The sequence below is a fragment of the Oncorhynchus clarkii genome, chromosome 18 (genome assembly GCF_045791955.1).
Source record: "Oncorhynchus clarkii lewisi isolate Uvic-CL-2024 chromosome 18, UVic_Ocla_1.0, whole genome shotgun sequence".
NCBI classification, from domain to species: domain Eukaryota; kingdom Metazoa; phylum Chordata; class Actinopteri; order Salmoniformes; family Salmonidae; genus Oncorhynchus; species Oncorhynchus clarkii.
In genome coordinates, this window is record NC_092164.1 from 24,269,671 (window position 1) to 24,289,456 (window position 19,786).

Below are 19,786 nucleotides of genomic sequence, written 5' to 3' on the forward strand. Positions count from 1 at the left end.
GACGATTTGGGGGAAACAATAAGTCCAATTAATTAAATCTCTTTTCCAACATCAATATTAGCTTATATTTTCTGCCGAGACAAGGGATGTTGCAGATGGCATTGTGGTGTATTTTCAGAAGAAAACACCATTACTGTCCTCCCACGCACTCCCATCAGCAGCAAGCACACCCTGACCTCAACCTTCACACAACACGCACACTTAGGGTTAGTACGTCAATACGGTACACTACTGCCACCAAGTGTCTACTCTTGGGCTTTTAAAAACATGGCGGAATACAGACAGCAAAAATATAATTGAGACACCAGAAAAAGCAGTGAAAGTTAAATGATTTATCTACAAAATACATTTTTATTGTATATACACATATCATTTCATCCCAAGAGTCAAAATAATAACATGATTGTCAGAAGCTCGTGCAGGAAGACACAGAGGAAATAAATACATTGCATTCTAGAAGGCAACAATCCCTTTGGACCCTTTCGAGATCAAATTCTATTTACACCATGTCAGATGACACACGCACAGAAAGCAATCATGCTGTACTTTTTTTTAGAGCACAGTCATCGATGTGGAGTACCTCTTCCCTGCTGTACATGTCGCAGGAACCAAAAGGAGACCCGCGACAATATAAGTACCTGCTCCGTCTCTAAACTCAACTCAAGCCTTTAATCTACTGTCGGAAAGGGTTTGTACTAGACAGTTGATGTGAAGCCTCAAAATTACCAGGTAAAAAGGCAGGGTGCGCCACAGAGTTCCCCTGGTCTGGTAGGGGAGAGGGCTGGGATTCGGGGTGCTCTGCGGGGTGGGCCTTGCTAGATACACTGCTTGGGGAACCGTTATGGTGGTGTGGCGACTCCTGTTGCTCTGTGCTGTGTTCAGTCTCCACTGCCTGGTATTCAGAAGAGGTCTGATCATTTTGCTCCTGGCAACAGACAAGATAATAGAACATCATTGGCTGATCCATCGTGACAAAATGTTTTGGATACACTAAAGATATAACCAAACCATGCAATAAACCAAACACAGGCACATAGGACATTTGACCACATTCCCCACAGCACGTCACAAAGACAGTGTCGAATTCACCTCTACAGTGCACACACAGTCTCACCTTTCTTTAGTTCACATGAAGGCGTGGGGGGGGAAATAGTTCACATAGTCACTGTTAATCGTACGATATAAGAACAGAAAAATAAATCCCATTGAAATAAAATATTGAAAAAAGGTTATTAAAAAAAAAACAGCATGAATTGGCTTGAAATTCTTAAACTTTCGAGTTGCACATCCGAGGACAAGAGTTCTCATTGAGATGTGACACGTCTTTAAAAAAGGAAAAAAAAAAAAACGGACTATCGTCCATCATCCTACCTGCAGTGGCTGTGTCTCCGAGGGTAGACTACTCTTAGCCATGCAGTACATCTCTCTGATCTGGCAGACAGCGAAGGCTATGGTGACCCAGGGGGATCCACTCAGTACCCAGGCCGGTCTGTTAACATCCTCCTGCTCCTCCTGGTGCTTGGTCTTCTTAGCCGGGGGTCTAGGGTCAGGGCGGGGCACCATCACACCAACCTGGTAGTTGTAGTAGTAATTAGTAGTATTACATATCATTGTCCCACAATGGGAAATTGCTTCGCTGAAAGAAGCAGTATACGAGTACAACAATTTGGAGAGTTCTGACCTGGCTCTGCATCAAATCTATGGTAGCGATGGGAACTGGACTGGAAGGAACCGGAATGTTCTCTGCTAGCATCCTGTCCTCTATTGAGGGGAATACAAATTTAGGTTATTATTGTATGGTACACTGTGAAAAATAAGGGTGGTTTGCAGTTGTATAAATATTTTAGTTTTAGTGAAATATATGAAGCAATCCATTAAACCATTCTATATATACAGAACAGGGTCTGTAAAAAAAATAAAAATGAGGTTCTCTCCCCTCCCTCACCCTTTTCCTCATTCTGTCCAGTCAGACATTGAATGAAGGAGAAGATGAGGAGTATCACCAGGGAAGCCATTCCAATCCCTCTGAACGTCTCTGCAGCTCCTGGAAAAAGAAAGACGCACTTTACAGATACACAAAAAACATAAATGCTAACACTTAAGGTGTCATTTAATAGGGTTATGAATGGTTTATACATAGTTTATTAGTGGTTATTTAGTTTATAAATATGTAATAAACCATAACTCATTGGTTCTCAAACTCATGTTAAAATATAAAAACATGGCTGTATGGCAAGAGTTGCTAAATTTCATTACTCAAATGGGACTGTCAAAAGGGGCCGTTGTTGTCGCAGCCGTACCAAAATAGTTGACAAAGACGCCCCCCACCATGGCCCCACAGCCCCGTCCCAGCCCCAGGTGTAGACCCTGGAGGATACCCTGGGCAGAGGTCCTCAGAGCTGGGGGCACCGCGGCACTCAGGTAGGAGATACAGGCTGCCCAAACCGACGCATGGGTCACACCTACAGTACAAAGAGACAGACAGAAAGACAGACAAAACAACAAGGTTAGAAAAGTGAAATACCGTGTGTGGCTCAGAGGTAGAGCATGGCGCTTGTAAAGCCAGGGTTGTAGGTTTGATTCCCATGGGGGGGGGGAACAGTACAAAAATGTATCCCCTCACAAATAAGTCACTCTGGATAAGAGTGTCTGCTTAATGACTCAAATGTCAATGATGCCAGAGGACAAACATTGATGGAGGTGTTAAACATTACACAGCTTATAGGATAAAAATGCTTCTTCAAAGAAGGGGCGGCAGGTAGCCTAGCAGTTAAGAGTGTTGGGCCAGTAACCGAAAGGTCGCTGGCTTGAATCCCAGAGCTGACTAAGTGAAAAATCTGTTGATGTGCACTTGTGCAAGGCACTCAACCCTAATTGCTCCTCTAAGTCGCTCTCGATAAGAGTTGTCTGCTAAATATAAAATTTTATACATTAGTACTGAAATAATGACATACAGAAGAATAAAAAGCAGTCCGTCTTGTAGTATTAGGAAACCTCACCTCGACTTTATTTAGGTCCTATGGATAAGGAAGTGTTGACACCTACACATCCATTCATCATCCGTCAGGCAGACGGACTTCTCATTCCGTGACCACAGAATCAAAATGTCAGAAGGATACAGTTGAAGTTGGAAGTTTACATACACTTAGGTTGGAGTCATTAAAACTCGTTTTTCAACCACTCCACAAATTTCTTGTTAACAAAACTATAGGTTTTAGCAAGTTGGTTGGGACATCTACTGTGTGTATGACAAGTAATTTTTCCAACAACTGTTTACAGAGATTATTTCACGTATAATTCACTGTATCACAATTCCAGTCAGTTGGGAAGTTTACAGACACTAAGTTGACCGTGCCTTTAAACAGCTTGGAAAATTCCAGAAAATTATGTCATGGCTTTATAAGCTTCTGACTGGCTATAATTTGAGTCAATTGGAGGTGTACCTATGGATGTATTTCAAGGCCTACCTACAAACTCAGTGCCTCTTTGCTTGACATCATGGGAAAATCAAAAGAAAATCAGCCAAGACCTCATAATTTTTTTTTGTAGACTTCCACAAGTCTGGTTCATCCTTGGGAGCAATTCCCAAAATGCCTGAAGGTATCACGTTCATCTGTACAAACAATAGTATGCAAGTATAAACACCATGGGACCATGCAGCCGTCATACCGCTCAGGAAGGAGACGCGCTCCGTTTCCTAGAGATGAACGTACTTTGGTGCGAAAAGTTCAAATCAATCCCAGAACAACAGCAAAGGACCTTGAGAAGATGCTGGAGGAGACAGGTACAAAGGTATCTATATCCACATAACCCGAAAGGCCGCTCAGCAAGGAAGAAGCCACTGCTCCAAAACGGCCATAAAAAAGCCAGACTACGGTTTGCAACTGCACATGGGGACAAAGATTGTACTTTTTGGAGAAATGTCCTCTTGTCTAAGGAAACAAAAATTGAACTGTTTGGCCATAATGACCATTGTTATATTTGGAGGAAAAAGGGGGAGGCTTGCAAGCCGAAGAACACCATCCCAACCGTGAAGCACAGGTTTGGCAGCATCATGTTGTGGAGGTGCTTTGCTGCAGGAGGGAATGGTGCACTTCACAAAATAGACGGCATCATGAGGAAGGGAAATGATGTGGATATATTGAAGAAACATCTCAAGACATCAGTCAGGATGTTAAAGCTTGGTCGCAAATGAGTCTTCCAAATGGACAATGAGCCCAAGCATACTTCCAAAGTTGTGGAAAATTGGCTTAAGGACAACAAAGTCAAGTAATTGGAGTGGCCATCAAAAGACCTCAATCCTATAGAAAATGTGTGGGTAGAACTGAAAAAAAGTGTGTGCGAGCAAGGAGGCCTACAAACCTGACTCAGTTACACCAGCTTTGTCAGGAGGAATGGGCCAAAATTCACACAACTTATTGTGGGAAGCTTGTGGAAGGCTACCCAAAATGTTGGACCCAAGTTAAACAATTTAAAGGCAATGCTACCACATACTAATTGAGTGCATGTACACTTCTGACCCACTGGGAATGTGATGAAAGAAATACAAGCTAAAATAAATAATTATTTACTATTATTCTGACATTTCACATTCTTAAAATAAAAGTGGTGATCCTAACTGACCTAAGACAGGGAATGTTTACGAGGATTAAATGTCAGGAATTGTGAAAAACTGAGTTTAAATGTATTTGGCTAAGGTGTACGTAAACTTCCGACTTCAACTGTATATACACACACATTCTTATGCTGAAGTAATGGGATGGTCATCTTACTTTGCTTTGTGGGCTGGGGTTGCAAAACACTTCTAAGACACAAAGCTCAGGAAGAAGCAAACAGTGCCTATCACTTATGACCAGTAATAACAAGCTTATTCTTACTTATTGAGCGCATTATCAGTTATTACTAAAAAAATTGTCATGAGGCGTAGGCCTATAGGACATTTTATCCACCACCATTCAAAACACAACGCCATAGTTAAATTCCTTGCAAGAATCATGGATGAGTACATTCACTTTATAAGTCGACCCCTGTCCTAGAGCTGGGGCTATTTCTTTTGGACCCCCCCCCCCAACACTTTTAGTAATTATTTTTTTTTATATACACTACCTGACCAAAAGTATGTGGACACCTGCTCGTCAAACATCTCATTCCAAAATCATGGGCATTAATATGGAGTTGGTTCCCCTTTGTCGTTATAACAGCCGCCACTATTCTGGGAAGGCTTTCCTCTAAATGGTGGAACATTGCTGTGGGTACTTGTATCAATTCAGCAACAAAAGCATTACTGAGGTCAGGCACTGATGTTGGAAGATTAGGTCTGGCTTGCAGTCGGCGTTCCAATTCATCCCAGAGGTGTTCGATGGGGGTTGAGGTCAGGGCTCGGTGCAGGCCAGTCAAATTCTCCCAGACCGATCTCGACAAACCATTTCTGTATGGACATCGCTTTGTGCATGGGGGCATTGTCATGATGAAACAGGAAAGCGCCTTTCCCAAACTGTTGCCACAAAGTTGGAAGCACAGAATCATCTAGAATGTTTGTAACTTATACTGTAGCGTTAAGAATTCCCTTCACTGGAACTAAGGGGCCTAGCCTGAACCACGAAAAACAACCCCAGAAGTGTAAAATCACCAGGAATTCAACTAAAAATGTGTTTCATTTAGTAAGTCTGTTCCCAAGTGTTCCCACATCCCAAAAAAATCTAATACCTGATTGCGTCTCAAAATACAATCTCTTTATGGGCTTAGTTGTGGTCAATTTGCAGTGTACAAATTATTATAATTATTCTCTGGGTCCCGACCATTCTCTTCAACAAAATTCGGCCCACTCTGGATCTAGTTGCCTACCTCTGTCCTATTGGTTATTGTGTACCCAAGGTGTCTGAAAGAGGGAGTGGAAAAATATATTCTCCTGTCCAGTGTTTGACAAGACCCATCCAACCTGCTCTTAAATAATCTCTCATCTGTAACCACAGATAGACAAACAGGGGTAACATGCTACTTTACTGAGGCTCAAAAATACAGCCCTTAATTACGGACTCAAATTTGAACCTTTCCTCAGTCAGATGTCAACAGGAAGTAATGTCAATATTGGACCTGCTCTCTCTTACCTTGTAAGACCTCCATAGGCAGAACTATCCATGCATTCTCCAAGTAAGAAATGTACAGGTAGCGTGCTGTGTTACATGCCAAGCCAATGTACAAGACCCTAAGTTAGGAAAACAGGGAGGAAAGAAAGAAATTAGTGATGAGATTTTCAGAGGTTAGGTACTCCGAGCAAAAGTTATTAAGAAGAAGAAAAACAGATCAAATAGGGTGATGTATGGAATGTATAGGCTTTTCAGACTTGGAGCGTCTTTTGTTGCGTTAATTTGGATCCCATCGCAGAACACTCATCCAAGGTTTAAAGCAGGGGTGGACAATTCCAGCCCTCCAGGGCCTGATTGGCGGCACAGTTTTGCCCCAGCTAACACACCTGACTCCAATAATCACCTAATCATGATCTTCAGTTAAGAATGCAATTGGATTAAATGAGCTGTTTGCTAGGGATGGAGAAAAAGTGTGACACCAAATCAGGCCCTCGAGGACTGGAGTTGCCCAACTCCTGGTTTAAAGAGATGCCCTACTAGTTATAGTTAGTATTACTCATTGTGCACAGTGCCCATTGAACTGTTGAGGCAAAAAGCACAACAATTCTTCTTGAGACCTTTGCACTAATAGGTAACTGTATGACTTGCGGGGTTATAACCACCCACGATGTTAGAGAAGAACGCTTTAAAATGGTGTGTCAAAATGACATAGGTCGCACAGAGCTGCCAGATGGATGGGCCTCTCTCCTTAAACATAACACCACACTCTCAAATGTCCCTGCTCTGTGCTAGGTCAGTCTGTCTGACTATAGTATACGCACAAGGCCTGTGTGACGTTCAAGCAAGAGGCACTCTAAACGAACACGATCGTTTACATGCCGCATGTCTAGTTGAGGTGAAACGAGATAGCAAATGTGGAAATCCTCAGTTTCAGAAAATACTGTGCGCTTTGGTAGTTGTTGTTGCTGCTGCTGTTTTTGGTCAAATATTTGGTTAAAAGAGATGGATAATGTGATATCCCTTCCTCCACCACCCTCCCAAAAACAAGAACACCAACAACCCCATCCTTACCTGATGTGTCCCACCAGCTCGATAAACTTATGACTGGTGAAGTAAGCAGCCAGCTCCGACACATGACTCAGAACCGAACACACACCAAACAGCGTGGTGGTCCCCTTCAGGTCCTCTAGATGCCAATACAGGAAGGTGAACACAAAGCCGTAACCGAAGCCCATGAACCAGGCGACGAACAGCACCGTGCTGTACTGAACACTACACAGCAGCCTGAGGAGGTCACTGTAATAGAAAGGCTGTTCGGTGGTGGTGGACTCTGGGGTGATGGGGGTCTGGTCCGAGGTGGAGCTCTCCTCTGGAGATGCCACGTTCCCATCTACCTGTGTGCAAGAAAATGGTGTAAAATGAATAAAATAACAATTTTGTATTTAAAGCAGTATTTGCTTCGGCTAAAGAAATTAGAAAGACTATTTCCACTTAGTGTTAGTGTGAGTTTTCATTTTCCAGTTGATTTACCTGTGGTATCTCTACCTCCTGGGCCCTCTGAGGCAACTCCTGTCTGTAGTCCCCACTGTCAAATCAAACTTAATTTCAAAAGACATTTAAAAATCACCACAAACTTTACAGTAAAATAAATCAAATAGAAGATATTAAAAACAAACAGCAATTCTATAAAATAGATGAATAAAAGAACATAAAACAAAGTCTAAAATAACAATAAAATCATTGATTTAAGGAAAAGCTATAAAAAAAAAAAAAGTGGGGTTTCAAACCGTTTAAATTGGGTCCGCCCCTATTACCTGTCGAAGTAGAATTGTGTTGCTACCACCAGGGCCAGACCCATCATCACTCCAAAGACTATGAAGGCCACCTGGGGAAGGAACGAGTGAAGAAATGAACACATTAACTACATTTTTTATTTACGTATCAACTATGTTGCCCTTAATGACCCATTGCTTATTATTTGTCACATGTTCAATGTCATACATTACCTGGTAGTTCTTGTACTCGGGCAGGATACAGCCGACCACGCCGTCGATGAGCAGCGTAATGTGGGTGTGGTCTATCCAGATACCCACTAGCAGCATGGTCACGCCCCAGCCAAGGGACCCCCACATTCTCTGCAGGCCGTAACGGTCCCGGTGCTTCCCCAGGTACTGTAACGTCACTGTGTCCACAATGGTGACCGCCGGCGCGCTGAAAAACTCCCCCACGATGATGACCAAGAGGATCAGGAGAAAAATGCTCTCGACCTGATCTTCGTTGTACTCAATGATGTACTCTTTAGGTTGGGTGGGGGCAGGGGTGGTGGTAGTGGTTGCCATAGTGGTTGTTGTAGTATTTGGAGTCACTTGAGTGGTATTGCCCTGTTCGTGAGGCATCAATGTGGAATTGGTGGTGGTGGGGGCATGGGTGGGGGTTTTAGTGGTCAGTGGCATATTTGTGGTATTCGGTAAAAGCTGAGTGGTATTGGCTTGCTCATTAGGCACCACTCTGGGTTGGACGCCGGTGGGGGTGTGAGTGGCTGTTGTCGTAGCTGTAGTAGCATTGTTCTGCTCGTAAGGCACCCCAGTGGATAGAGTGGTATTGCTATCAGCACCTCTCCTATGCCTGCGGCGTACGCTATAGCCAGAATCAAGGCCATTCAAAACAAAAGGGAAGCTAGGAAAGTAACTTTGAAACAAATCCCGGCGACTTCTCGTGTGATTGGTGGAGGCGTCCGGTAGCGAGCCGTTAATTGGTGTCACAGTAGTCAAGGGCAGTATTGGTGGGGCCACAGTGGGGATGTCCACCTTCTCCTTACAGATCATGGCAGCTGGTTTGACAAAGCCGATGCCACAGTTGAACACCAACCAACACAGCACAGAGAACAGCAACAATGGCTTCCCTTTCTTAAAACGATCGGCCACCACTCCCCAGAATGGCGCACTGCAGAACTCTATAAAGTACCGGATCCCAACCAACAGTCCACTACGGCTTGGCGACATCCCTAGCTGTTTGTAGTAGACGGCTAGGAGTGGGTGCAGGGATCCGTATGCTGCATAGAAGAAGAAGTAGAAGATCTTGGAGATGAGGAGCTGGGAGTTGACTCTTAGGCACATCCTCTCAAAGCAGCCTAGGTCTTTCAGTGGTAAGGCCATGGGTGTCTCTGGAGCAGACTGTGTGTCTGATGCTGCAGCAGACACTGGAGTGGAGCCTGGCTCTCCGTCGATCTGAAGCTCCAGGGAAAGATTGTTGAAGGGTTCGTCCAGGACGTACTTCCTCTTTTGATCTTCTTCATCATCCGAAAGGATGACCACTTTATCGTCTGCGGCCATCTCTGGAAGACAGGAAGTTAGATTCATGTTTACTGTAACTTATACAATAGACTACATTGATTATCATAACCATACAGTCTATAACCATACAGTCTATGTGTAGCAATATTGATGTTATTCATATTGACGTTACACAGGAAACAGAAACTCACTGTCAACTGCGAAGATTTTCAGCAAACTTAACATGTGTAAATATTTGTATGAACAAAACAAGATTCAACAACTGAGACATAAACTGAGGGGAGGGGGGGGTCAAAATCAAAAGTAAGGTAGTATCTGGTGTGACCACCAGCTGCATTAGGTAATGCAGTGCATCTCCTCCTCATGGACTGCACCAGATTTGCCAGTTCTTGCTGTGAGATGTTACCCCACTCTTCCACCAAGGCACCTGCAAGTTCCTGGACATTTCTGGGGAGGAATGGCCCTAGCCCTCACCCTCCGATCCAACAGGTCAAATAACGTGCTCAATGTGATTGAGATCCGGGCTCTTCACTGGCCGTGGCAGAACACTGACATTCCTGTCTTGCAGGAAATCATGCACAGAACGAGCAATACGGCTGGTGGCATTGTAATGCTGGAGGGTCATGTCAGGATGAGCCTGCAGGAAGGGTACCTGATAAAATAATGTATATGTTGAAAGATAATGATAACGTTTCAGAGTGGAATTATTTTAACTGTATGAAATTGATTAGAATCGTAAAATTATAATCTGATGATGTGTGTAGTTTTAGTCAGAATTAGGTTAAACAATGCATCTGTATAGTGGAAAAACACAGACTGTCTGAGCAAGGCGTAGTTTAGGATTTGAACTTGTATGTGTGTGCCGAAGGAAAAAAACGGAGAACAGTTAAACTGTGTTTAGACCGACCTGGCTAGGCCTCTGAGGAACCTATGATAGCATTCAGAGTACTTCTCAAGGTTCCCCTAATCTCGGGGGAATGGAACTGTCGCCTGGGCAGTGATACACAGTGGTGAGAACTATGGAGAAGGATAAAACTCACCTGGAAGTATGTGGGTAGGATACCTACTGTTTGTGTGGAAGTACGTGCGTAGGATACCTACTGTTTGTGTGGAAGTATGTGCGCAGCTATAAAATGGATGTCTTTGTATAATGGACTTGAGAACGTTCTCTGAATAAACTGTACTCTTCTTGCATAAGCTGAGTCTTTGACTAATTATTATTAAACCCATGGTCTTACAGATCTCAGTGATTGGTCAGAGCTATTGTTTGTCAGTTATCATTGGGATTGAAAATTCTCGTGACAGTACCACATGAGGGAGGAGGATGTCTTCCCTGTAACGCACAGCGTTAAGATTGCCTGCAATGACAACAAGCTCAGTCCAATGATGCTGTGACACACCACCTCCAAATCGATCCCGCTCCAGAGTACAGGCCTCGGTGTAATGCGCATTCCTTCGACAATAAACACGTATCCGATCATCACCTCTGGTGAGACAAAACCACGTCTTGTCAATGAAGAGCACTTTGCCAGTCCTGGTCTGGTCCGGCAATGGTGGGTTTGTGCCCTTAGGCGACGTCTGGTGAGGACCTGCCTTACAACAGGCCTACAAGCCCTCAGTCCTACCTCAGCCTATTGCGGACAGTCTGAGCACTGATGGAAGGATTGTGCATTCCTGGTGTAACTCGGGCAGTTGTTGTTGCCATCCTGTACCTGTCCCGCAGGTGTGATGTTCAGGTGTAATGATCCTGTGCAGGTGCTGTTACACGTGGTCTGCCACTGCGAGGACGATCAGTTGTCCGTCCTGTCTCCCTGTTAGCGCCGTCTTAGGCGTCTCACAGTACGGACATTGCAATTTATTGCCCTGGCCACATATGCCTCCTTGCAGCAGGCCGAAGGCACGTTCACACTGATGAGCAAGGACCCTGGGTATCTTTCTTTTGGTATTTTTCAGAGTCAGTAGAAAGGCCTCTTTAGTGTCCTAGGTTTTCATAACTGTGACCTTAATTGCCTACTGTCTGTAAGTTGTTAGGGTCTTAACGACCGTTCCACAGGCGCATGTTCATTAATTGTTTGTGGTTCATTGAACAAGCATGGGAAACAGTGTTTAAACCCTTTACAAGGAAGACCTGTGAAATTATTTGGATTTTTACAAATCATATTTTTGTTGTGACTATAACACAAAGCATATTGAAACATGGTGGCAGTGAAAAAAAGCCTCCCAGGCGCCAGTTTGGAAAAGTTCTGCTTTTACAAGCTAGTCATCGTGCCGAACATCAATGCTAGCTGATTATAGAATGACTATACTAAAAGCTAACTGTCTATTGGACATAAGCAGATTTGTGAGTAGCTAACATTCCATTCTACAAAAAAAATAGACTTTGATGATTGTAATTTAGCACTTACCTGGAAAAGATGGAAAGAGGAATTCAATTTGTACATAGCTCTTACAATGGGAGAAAAACCTGATGACTACAAAGTGAAGCTACTGTACTACCTAATTGGGGGAAAATGCAGAGGGATTTGTGAGACCCTTGGTGTGGGCAGTACAAGAGACAATCTCTTTGTTGAGAAAGTAATTACAGCACAAGATGCATGTTGTAATCCCAAGAAAAATGAAACAATTGAGAGATATACATTTTTGTCATGCGGAGTCAGGGCCAAGATGAGCGATTAGACAAATATCTCACTGAATTGAGGACTCTAGCGGCCACCTGCAACTTTGTAGTAATCACCGACTTATCAGGGACTGGATTATGTGCATACAGATTGGAAGAGCTGTGGAACTGTCCAGACAAGGAGCTAAAGTCAAATGTGCAGTAACAGGAAGAGAGACCGAGAGCAGACTAGAGAAAGGGAGCGCTGTTACACTGTGGACGGACACGAGGAAAAAAATGAAAAAATAAAATACCCTGCATATGGACAAAAATGTAAATCCTGTGTGGAGAAAAAAATCCCTTCTCTACGGTTTGAAAAAGTGCAGGGACCAGCAAAGAGAAACAGTCCTGGCAATGTGAAATGCGTCAGCTGAAACTGGAGAGAAGTGAGGATGTTCTCTGCATCACACAGGCCAAAGTCAGAGAGAATCAACGTGGTCCAGGAATAAAAGATACAAAATAACTGACCGCAATGCTGCTCTCTTTGCAGCCATGCTGGTCAACAAAATGATTTTTTAGATAGATTTCAGTCAGATTTCAGCCTGATTGTGGTGCTAGTTGTAATGTTATCCCTGCAAACCTCACAAAAGACAGTCACCTAGAGCCCTGCAGTCAGGTATTGGTGATGTGTAACAAGAGTAGTCTGACGCCACTGGGGAAGTGCACGCTTAAAAAAAAAAAAAAAGTGATCAATCCACGCAATAAGAAAACCTACAGAGGTGAGTTCATCGTAGTCAACAAGAACGTGCACAGGCCCCATTGTAGGCAGCAAGGCTATCCAGGCAATGGAGTTGCTTAGTGTGCAGCATCACAGCATCCTGGCCGTCAAGAAAACAGGAGTACGCTGATGTATTCCATGGAGAGTGATGCTTACCCGGCAAACTGAAGCTGGGAGTGGACGAGCGAGTGGAGCCTGTCCAGTAGCACTATATAAACCACTCATGCCAAAAGCAGTTGGGGGGGGAGAAAGCACAGATTGGATTGGCAGCCTGATCGCAATGCATAAACCATCTGGAAAACGATGAGTGTGTATCGATCCAAAACCTTTCAAGGCACTAAAGTGGAGCCATTACCCACTTCCCACTATTGAAGACGTGGTGCCAGACCTGAACAGAGCATGTGTGTTCTCTTGTTTGTGATGGAAAAAAACAACTGACATGTGGAACTGGATGAGGAATCCAGCTCTCTCACCACGTTCTCGACTGCCATGGGACACGCTACAGGTGGCTGCGCATGCCAAATCGGAATCAGTTCAGCCCCAGAGATCTTTCAGAGGAAGTTGAAACAGGGAATGGAAGGTCTGCCGAGGAGTCCATAAATAAATAAAAATCACTGCAGATGGCATCCTGATTATGGGGGAAAGAAGACAACGATGAAGCAGCAATTCTGGACGATGACAAAAACCTGTGAATGCTCCTGGACAGATGCAGGAAGCTCAATATCAAGCTGAATCCAGAGACGCTGCAGCTCAGGCTGAAGGAAGTGCCCTACATTGGTCACCTAACATCAGAGGGGTTTGAAAGTGGTCCCGGGAAAAGCGACAGCCATCAGACAGATGCCTCGGCCTACAGATGTGCAGGGGGGGTGCAGCGCCTCCTGGGCATGGTAAACGACCTATCCAAGTTCTGCAGCCACGCCACGGAGCACTGCAAGCCCGCTGTGACACCTAACACACAAGGACTCGAGCTGGCTTTCAAGAAAAATCAGCTGACACCATTGCACAGACCCCTGTGGTCAGTCTCAGATTCCTGGAAAAAAATGTGGAAGCAGGGTGTGCGTCACAGAACAGGAGAACAGAGGCCCTGTGGAATCAATCAACATGATACACTTACCTGCCTGTGTCAAGCGAGAGACTAAAGGCCATCCAGAGAGCCACTGAAGCTCCAGACGCTGAAGAATGTGATCCTGCAGCGGTGGCCAGAAGTGAAAGAACATGTACCCTTGGAAGGAGCAATGTATTCTCACAACAAAGATGAGTTGAGTGTGCAAAGTGGAGTTATCTTCAGAGGTGAGCGAGTCATTGTGCTTGCTGCCCTCAAAAGAATCCATTCCTTACACATAGGAATCGAGGGATGTCTGAGAAGAGCTTGCGAGTGTGTCTACTGACCGGGCATGAATGCACAGCTGAGAACATACATGGAACAATGTAGCACCTGCACTGCATGGGGTGTGAAGCAGCAGAAAGAGACGCTGAAACCACACGAAGCACCAAAGCTTCCCTGGGAGAAAAATATGGACCTGTTCGAGTTCAACAGAGACTCCATGGTCACAGTTGATTGAAAACTCTCAAACTTCTGGAAAGTGGACAATTTGGGGGAAAACACAGTCAGAAACGGTCATTTGAAAACTGAAGACACACTTTGCACGGTACGGCATACCTGACATCCTATATTCAGACAATGGCCCCCAGTACTCTTCAAGCGAGCTCCGAAGTTTCAGCAAGGCCTGGGACTTTAAACACTAAACATTGTCTCCAGTATACTCGCAAAGTAATGGGAAATTGGAATCCGCAGCGAAAACAGCCAAACGACTGATGGAAAAAGCAAAGAGAGCAGGTGCTGACCCATACCTAGTCATGCTGGATCACAGAAATACCCCGTCACAAGCAGACAGCAGCCCTGCAATGGCACTGATGGAAAGACGTACAAAGACAATAGTGCGAATGATTGAAAATCTGCTGAGACCAGGAATGACAAAATTAATGGTCAGCAGAGAAGTTCAAAGAAAGTCAGGAGAGACAGGCAAAGTACTACAATACCTCTAAGGATTTCACAGAGTTGCAATGAGATGACAGCGTGAGAGTTGAGCCACTCACAGGTAGGGCCATCCAAAGACCTACTGTATACAACTGAAAGACTGAATGTAAATCAAAGAAAGTAAAAACAAATATATAGTACCAGTCAAAAGTTGACACACCCACTCATTCCAGGGTTTTTCTTTATTTTGTACTATTTTCTACATAGTAGAATAAGACATCAAAACTATGAAATTACACATATGGAACCATGGAGTAACCAATTTTTTTTGTTTTATATATATATTTGAGATTCTTCAAAGTAGCCACCCTTTGCCTTGATGACAGCTTTGCACACGCTTGGCATTCTCTCAACCAGCTTCACGAGGTAGTCACCTGGAATGCATTTCAGTTAACAGCTGTGCCTTGTTAAAAGTTCATTTGTGGAATTTCTTTCCTTCTTAATGCATTTGAGCCAATCAGTTGTGTTGTGACAAGGTACATGTGGTATAGAGAAGATAGTCTTTTACCAAATAGGACTAAGTCCATATTATGGCGAGAACAGCTAAAATAAGCAAAGAGAAACGACAGTCCATCATTACTTTAAGACATGAAGGTCAGTCAATAATTTCAAGAACTTTGAACATTTCTTCAAGTGCAGTCACAAAAACCATCAAGCGCTATGATGAAACTGGCTCTCATGAGGACCGCCACAGGAAAGGAAGACCCAGAGTTACCTCTGCTGCAGAGGATAAGTTCATTAGAGTTAACTGCACCTCAGATTGCAGCCCAAATAAATGCTTCACAGAGTTCAAGTAACAGACACATTTCAACATCAACTGTTCAGAGGAGACTGCGTGAAATCAGGCCTTCACGGTCAAACTGCTGCAAAGAAACCACTATTAAAGAACACCAATAAGAAGAAGAGACTTGCTTGGGCCAAGAAGGATGAGCAATGGACATTTGACATTGACATCACATTTGACATGTGTGGTTCCCACCATGAAGCATGAAGGAGGAGGTGTGATGGTACTTTGCTGGTGACACTGTCGGTTATTTATTGAGAATTCAAGGCACACTTAACCAGCATGGCTACCACAGCATTCTGCAGCAATATGCCATCCCATCTGGTTTGCACTTATTGGGACTATCATTTGTTTTCAACAGGACAATGACCCAACACACATTCAGGCTGTGTAAGGGCTATTTGACCAAGACGGAGAGTGATGGAGTGCTGCATCAGATGACCTGGCCTCCACAATCACCCAACCTCAAGCCAATTGAGATGGTTTATGATGAGTTGGATCGCAGAGTGAAGGAAATGCAGCCAACAAGCGCTCAACACGTGGGAACTCCTTCAAGACTGTCGGAAAAGCATTTCAGGTGAAGCTGGTTGAGAGAATGCCAAGAGTGTGCAAAGCTGTCTTCAAGGCAAAGAGTGGTTACTTTGAAGAATCTCCAATATATTTTGATTTGTTTAACACTTTTTTGGTTACTACATGATGTGTTATTTCATAGCTTTGATGTCTTCACTATTATTCTACAATGTAGAACACAGTAAAAAATAAAGAAAAACCTGGAATGAGTAGGTATATCCAAACTTTTGACTGGTACTGTGTGTGTGTGTACAAATAGACAGTGAGAGACAAACAAACATTCAGTTCACATTCAAAATGATTGCAGACATGGACTACATGCCAAAGTTAGGTGGAGTCTGCCTTTGTTGTAGAAAAAAAGAGAACGTGTAGCAATATTCATGTTACTCATTTTGATGTTACACAGGAAACGGAACCACTTGTTTCTTACTGACTTCGTGTACTTGATGTGCTGGTTAACAACACGCATAGTAAAATTTGCTTAACTATATATCGTGATTACAACACAAAGCATATTGAAACACTATGTTATACAGTAAACATGTTAAGCATGGCTACAATAAAGATAAGGCTACCCACAAGTTGCACAATGGGTGTAAGAAATATAGTAATATTGTTACAACCTAAGAACTCATGTTGCTCGTGAGTGGGTGTCATATCAGAAGAACCGGCGAAACCGGTGAGAAAATACATTTCACCGTCCAATGCGGTAGTATGAACTAAATGCATGTTTCACTGTCAAATAATGAACACAACACCAAATTGAAGACGTAAAAAGTACGTTTACTTTAAGCAGTGCTAAACAGAGCACTTACATCAAAATATCGTAGATTCGCAATAATATTACAAAATTAGCGCAGTTTCTCTTTAACATGGAAATATGAGCTTGGACGCCCGTGTTCTCATCAAGCTTACCTGACAAAGTCACCGGTCCGTATTCCTATTCTCTCAACTATGACTACGCAGGTTCGACGGTGGCAGTTGTGTCTCCCAGTCGTAAATCGAACGCTTCCTGCATTGCCTACAATACAGTTTATTTCGTCGTTTTCCTATGCATACATGATACAGATGAACGATAACACCGTAAGTAATATATTTTAAGACTCATGCAAATACTCCGACCTACAACCACACCTTCGTTCAGGCCATTTCGCTCAGATGGGAACTCCGAACTCGATACGCCCAGAGGATGGGTTTCGTGTGACGTCTGTGCTATCTGTTAAAGTGAAACCAACCTCCCAAATATTGTCCCGCTGCCCTTCAACATACACCAACTACTGTAAATGCTTAAAAGCATGTTTATAACGAACTGTAAAGGCAATATGTGCAATTGTTATTGTTTCTAAAAATCTATAACATCTATAAAATCTATATTTCCTACATAATAAAGAAAATATATAGAATAGAATGCAGCTTGTGCACCTTTCAATTTCGTTTAATTTAATATTTTCCACACCTGTAGTATTGTTCATATTGCAACAACCCAGGGTTTATAAGCGCGGATAATTCGACTCTGCCGCTTGAGCATGATTTTGCGGCACAGTCGATAGCGCGCTGGATTTCGGGCTGGAAGGTCGAGGGTTCGAGGCCTGCTCCCTGCCTGTTTCATTACAATATTGTATATCAAAGTATCTAATAAAATATTACAAATGCAGAAAGTGTACATATTGAGTAATTGATTAATACATTTGTGTACAATAATTGGTGAAGTTGCATAATAGCCTACTAAATGTCCTTTAAAATATGGCAATGTTTCTAATGGTCTCTGAGATATTTTCTTCATGTTACTGTACAAGTGTACAAAAAAGGATTGTGTTGCAGAGAAGAAGTCTATCCCTTGTGATCTGAGTCAGACAAGTTGCCCTGCTCTGTCCAATGCCTTCCCCTCTTCTTCTTCTTTCTCTTCCTCTCGCCATGACCATGGCCTCCAACATTGTTATCACCACTGTGATCGTGATAATCAGCACAATAACCATCTCGGCGATACACAGCTCCGTATCCACATCCATCAACCTGTAGTTCGCTAGTTCTGTCGGAGCATTACAGCTAAGATTATAGTAATCATCCAAGAACAGCCTTTGAACACTTCTAAGCTTATGGAACACTTTCTGTAGGTCACGATTGCAGTTCCATGGGTTTCCTTCCAACAGGATATGGGTACTATACATGTGGATGCTTAGGAAGGTCTTGAAGTAGATGGTGCTCATCTGGTTGTGGGCCAGGTTGAGCAGGGCCAGGGAGATCATGGCAGTGAAGACACCCTCTTGGGTCTTGTTGATCTGGTTCCCCTGCAGGTTGAGGACCTCCAGGGACTTCAGCATGCAGAACACCCCATTGTTTAGGGAGACGAGATGGTTGTCCTCCAGGTGGAGCTGCCGCAAGGTGGACATGGAGCCAAAGGACCTCACCTGGATGGAATAGAACAGACACAATAGAATAAAACCAAATAAAACACAATAGAACAGAATAAAATAAAACACAATATAATATAGTAAAATAGAACAGAATAAAATTGCATAAGTCCTGTGTCACCTTATTTGATGTTGTTCAACAAAAGTAAAAACAACCTCACCTGGATGTTATGGATGGCGTTGCCAGTAAGGTTGAGCCTCTGTAGGCCATCCAGGTGCATGAAGCTCTTGCTGTGCAGGGTGTGCAGGTGGTTGTGGCTCAGCTGCAGCTCTCTCAAGAGCGTTCAGAGAAGCTCTCGCTCAGGGACGAGATCCTGTTTAATCAATCAATACATCAATACATCAGCCACAGCGCTGATTTTGTTGTCCTTTATAAGCAGAACTCTTCAGTTTGCTTTCCATTTGGAAGGAACTCTTCGGAAGGTTAGGAGGTTCATAGATAGGTCCGGGTGTTGCGTGTAAGGAGGGATGTGGTTGGGTAAAGAGGGCGTTAGTGCAAAGCGGAGAGTTTCAGTTCCTCGCGACAGTCGCTGCGACTGTCGCGATCTCGCACTGGGTGCCGTGAGACTTGGTGTAAACCTTCATCAACAGTAGGAGACAAAAGAAGTACTGCATTTTGACCCCTTATTACACCTGTAAAAATGAGACAGAGAAAATGTGGTAACACTTAACATACAGCCTTAATACACAGGTACAACAACTTTAAGTACACCAGCAACAACAGTCTATTTGCATGTTGTTGTGTAGTAATTTCGGAACTGGATTCTAGATAGGGTAATGGAGTTGAGCAATATTATAGTAATTCCAACCAAATCCCTAACTTAGTTTCATTATCTATCCTTCAATCAATCCATCCACCTACATTAATCTGACATCTCAGTTTACCCACATAAGCCTTTTCCCGATCACCATGTGAAAGGCAGAAATTGCTACCTCATGGTGGATGCTTGTGTAGCTCTGTGTAGCTCAGTTGGCAAGCGCAATGGCGCTAGCATCCACAATGCTGTGGGTTCAATTCTTGGGTGTATCTAATACAGGTTCAACTTTCTCAGCCTGGGACCCAAATGAGAAATTCTGTGGTTTCCTGGGACCCAAGCTTACAAAACATGCAAGCTATGTACATATAGGTACATAGAGTTGCCCTTATGCCCAATAACAAATGCAACATAGAACAATTAAATGAAATACCCCATATACACAGCTACTGTGTCTAGGTTGGACCTGTTGCTG

General features: G+C 43.5%; 1 protein-coding gene and 1 pseudogene across 1 annotated transcript; both read right to left on the minus strand.

Annotated features, from left to right (window-relative positions):
* Positions 1-317: 317 nt before the first annotated feature.
* Positions 318-17,327, minus strand: LOC139373248 (major facilitator superfamily domain-containing protein 6-A-like). The gene is made up of 11 exons (XM_071113550.1): positions 17,061-17,327; positions 8,093-9,420; positions 7,901-7,971; positions 7,617-7,671; positions 7,158-7,480; positions 6,108-6,205; positions 2,301-2,462; positions 1,946-2,044; positions 1,682-1,761; positions 1,372-1,572; positions 318-925 (listed from the first exon to the last, which is right to left on the minus strand). Exons 2-11 carry the CDS (start codon positions 9,416-9,418, stop codon positions 674-676), a joined length of 2,667 nt encoding a protein of 888 aa, XP_070969651.1. The 5' UTR covers positions 9,419-9,420; positions 17,061-17,327; the 3' UTR covers positions 318-673.
* LOC139372278 (leucine-rich repeat transmembrane neuronal protein 4-like) lies at positions 14,135-19,171 on the minus strand (annotated as a pseudogene).
* Positions 19,172-19,786: the final 615 nt, after the last annotated feature.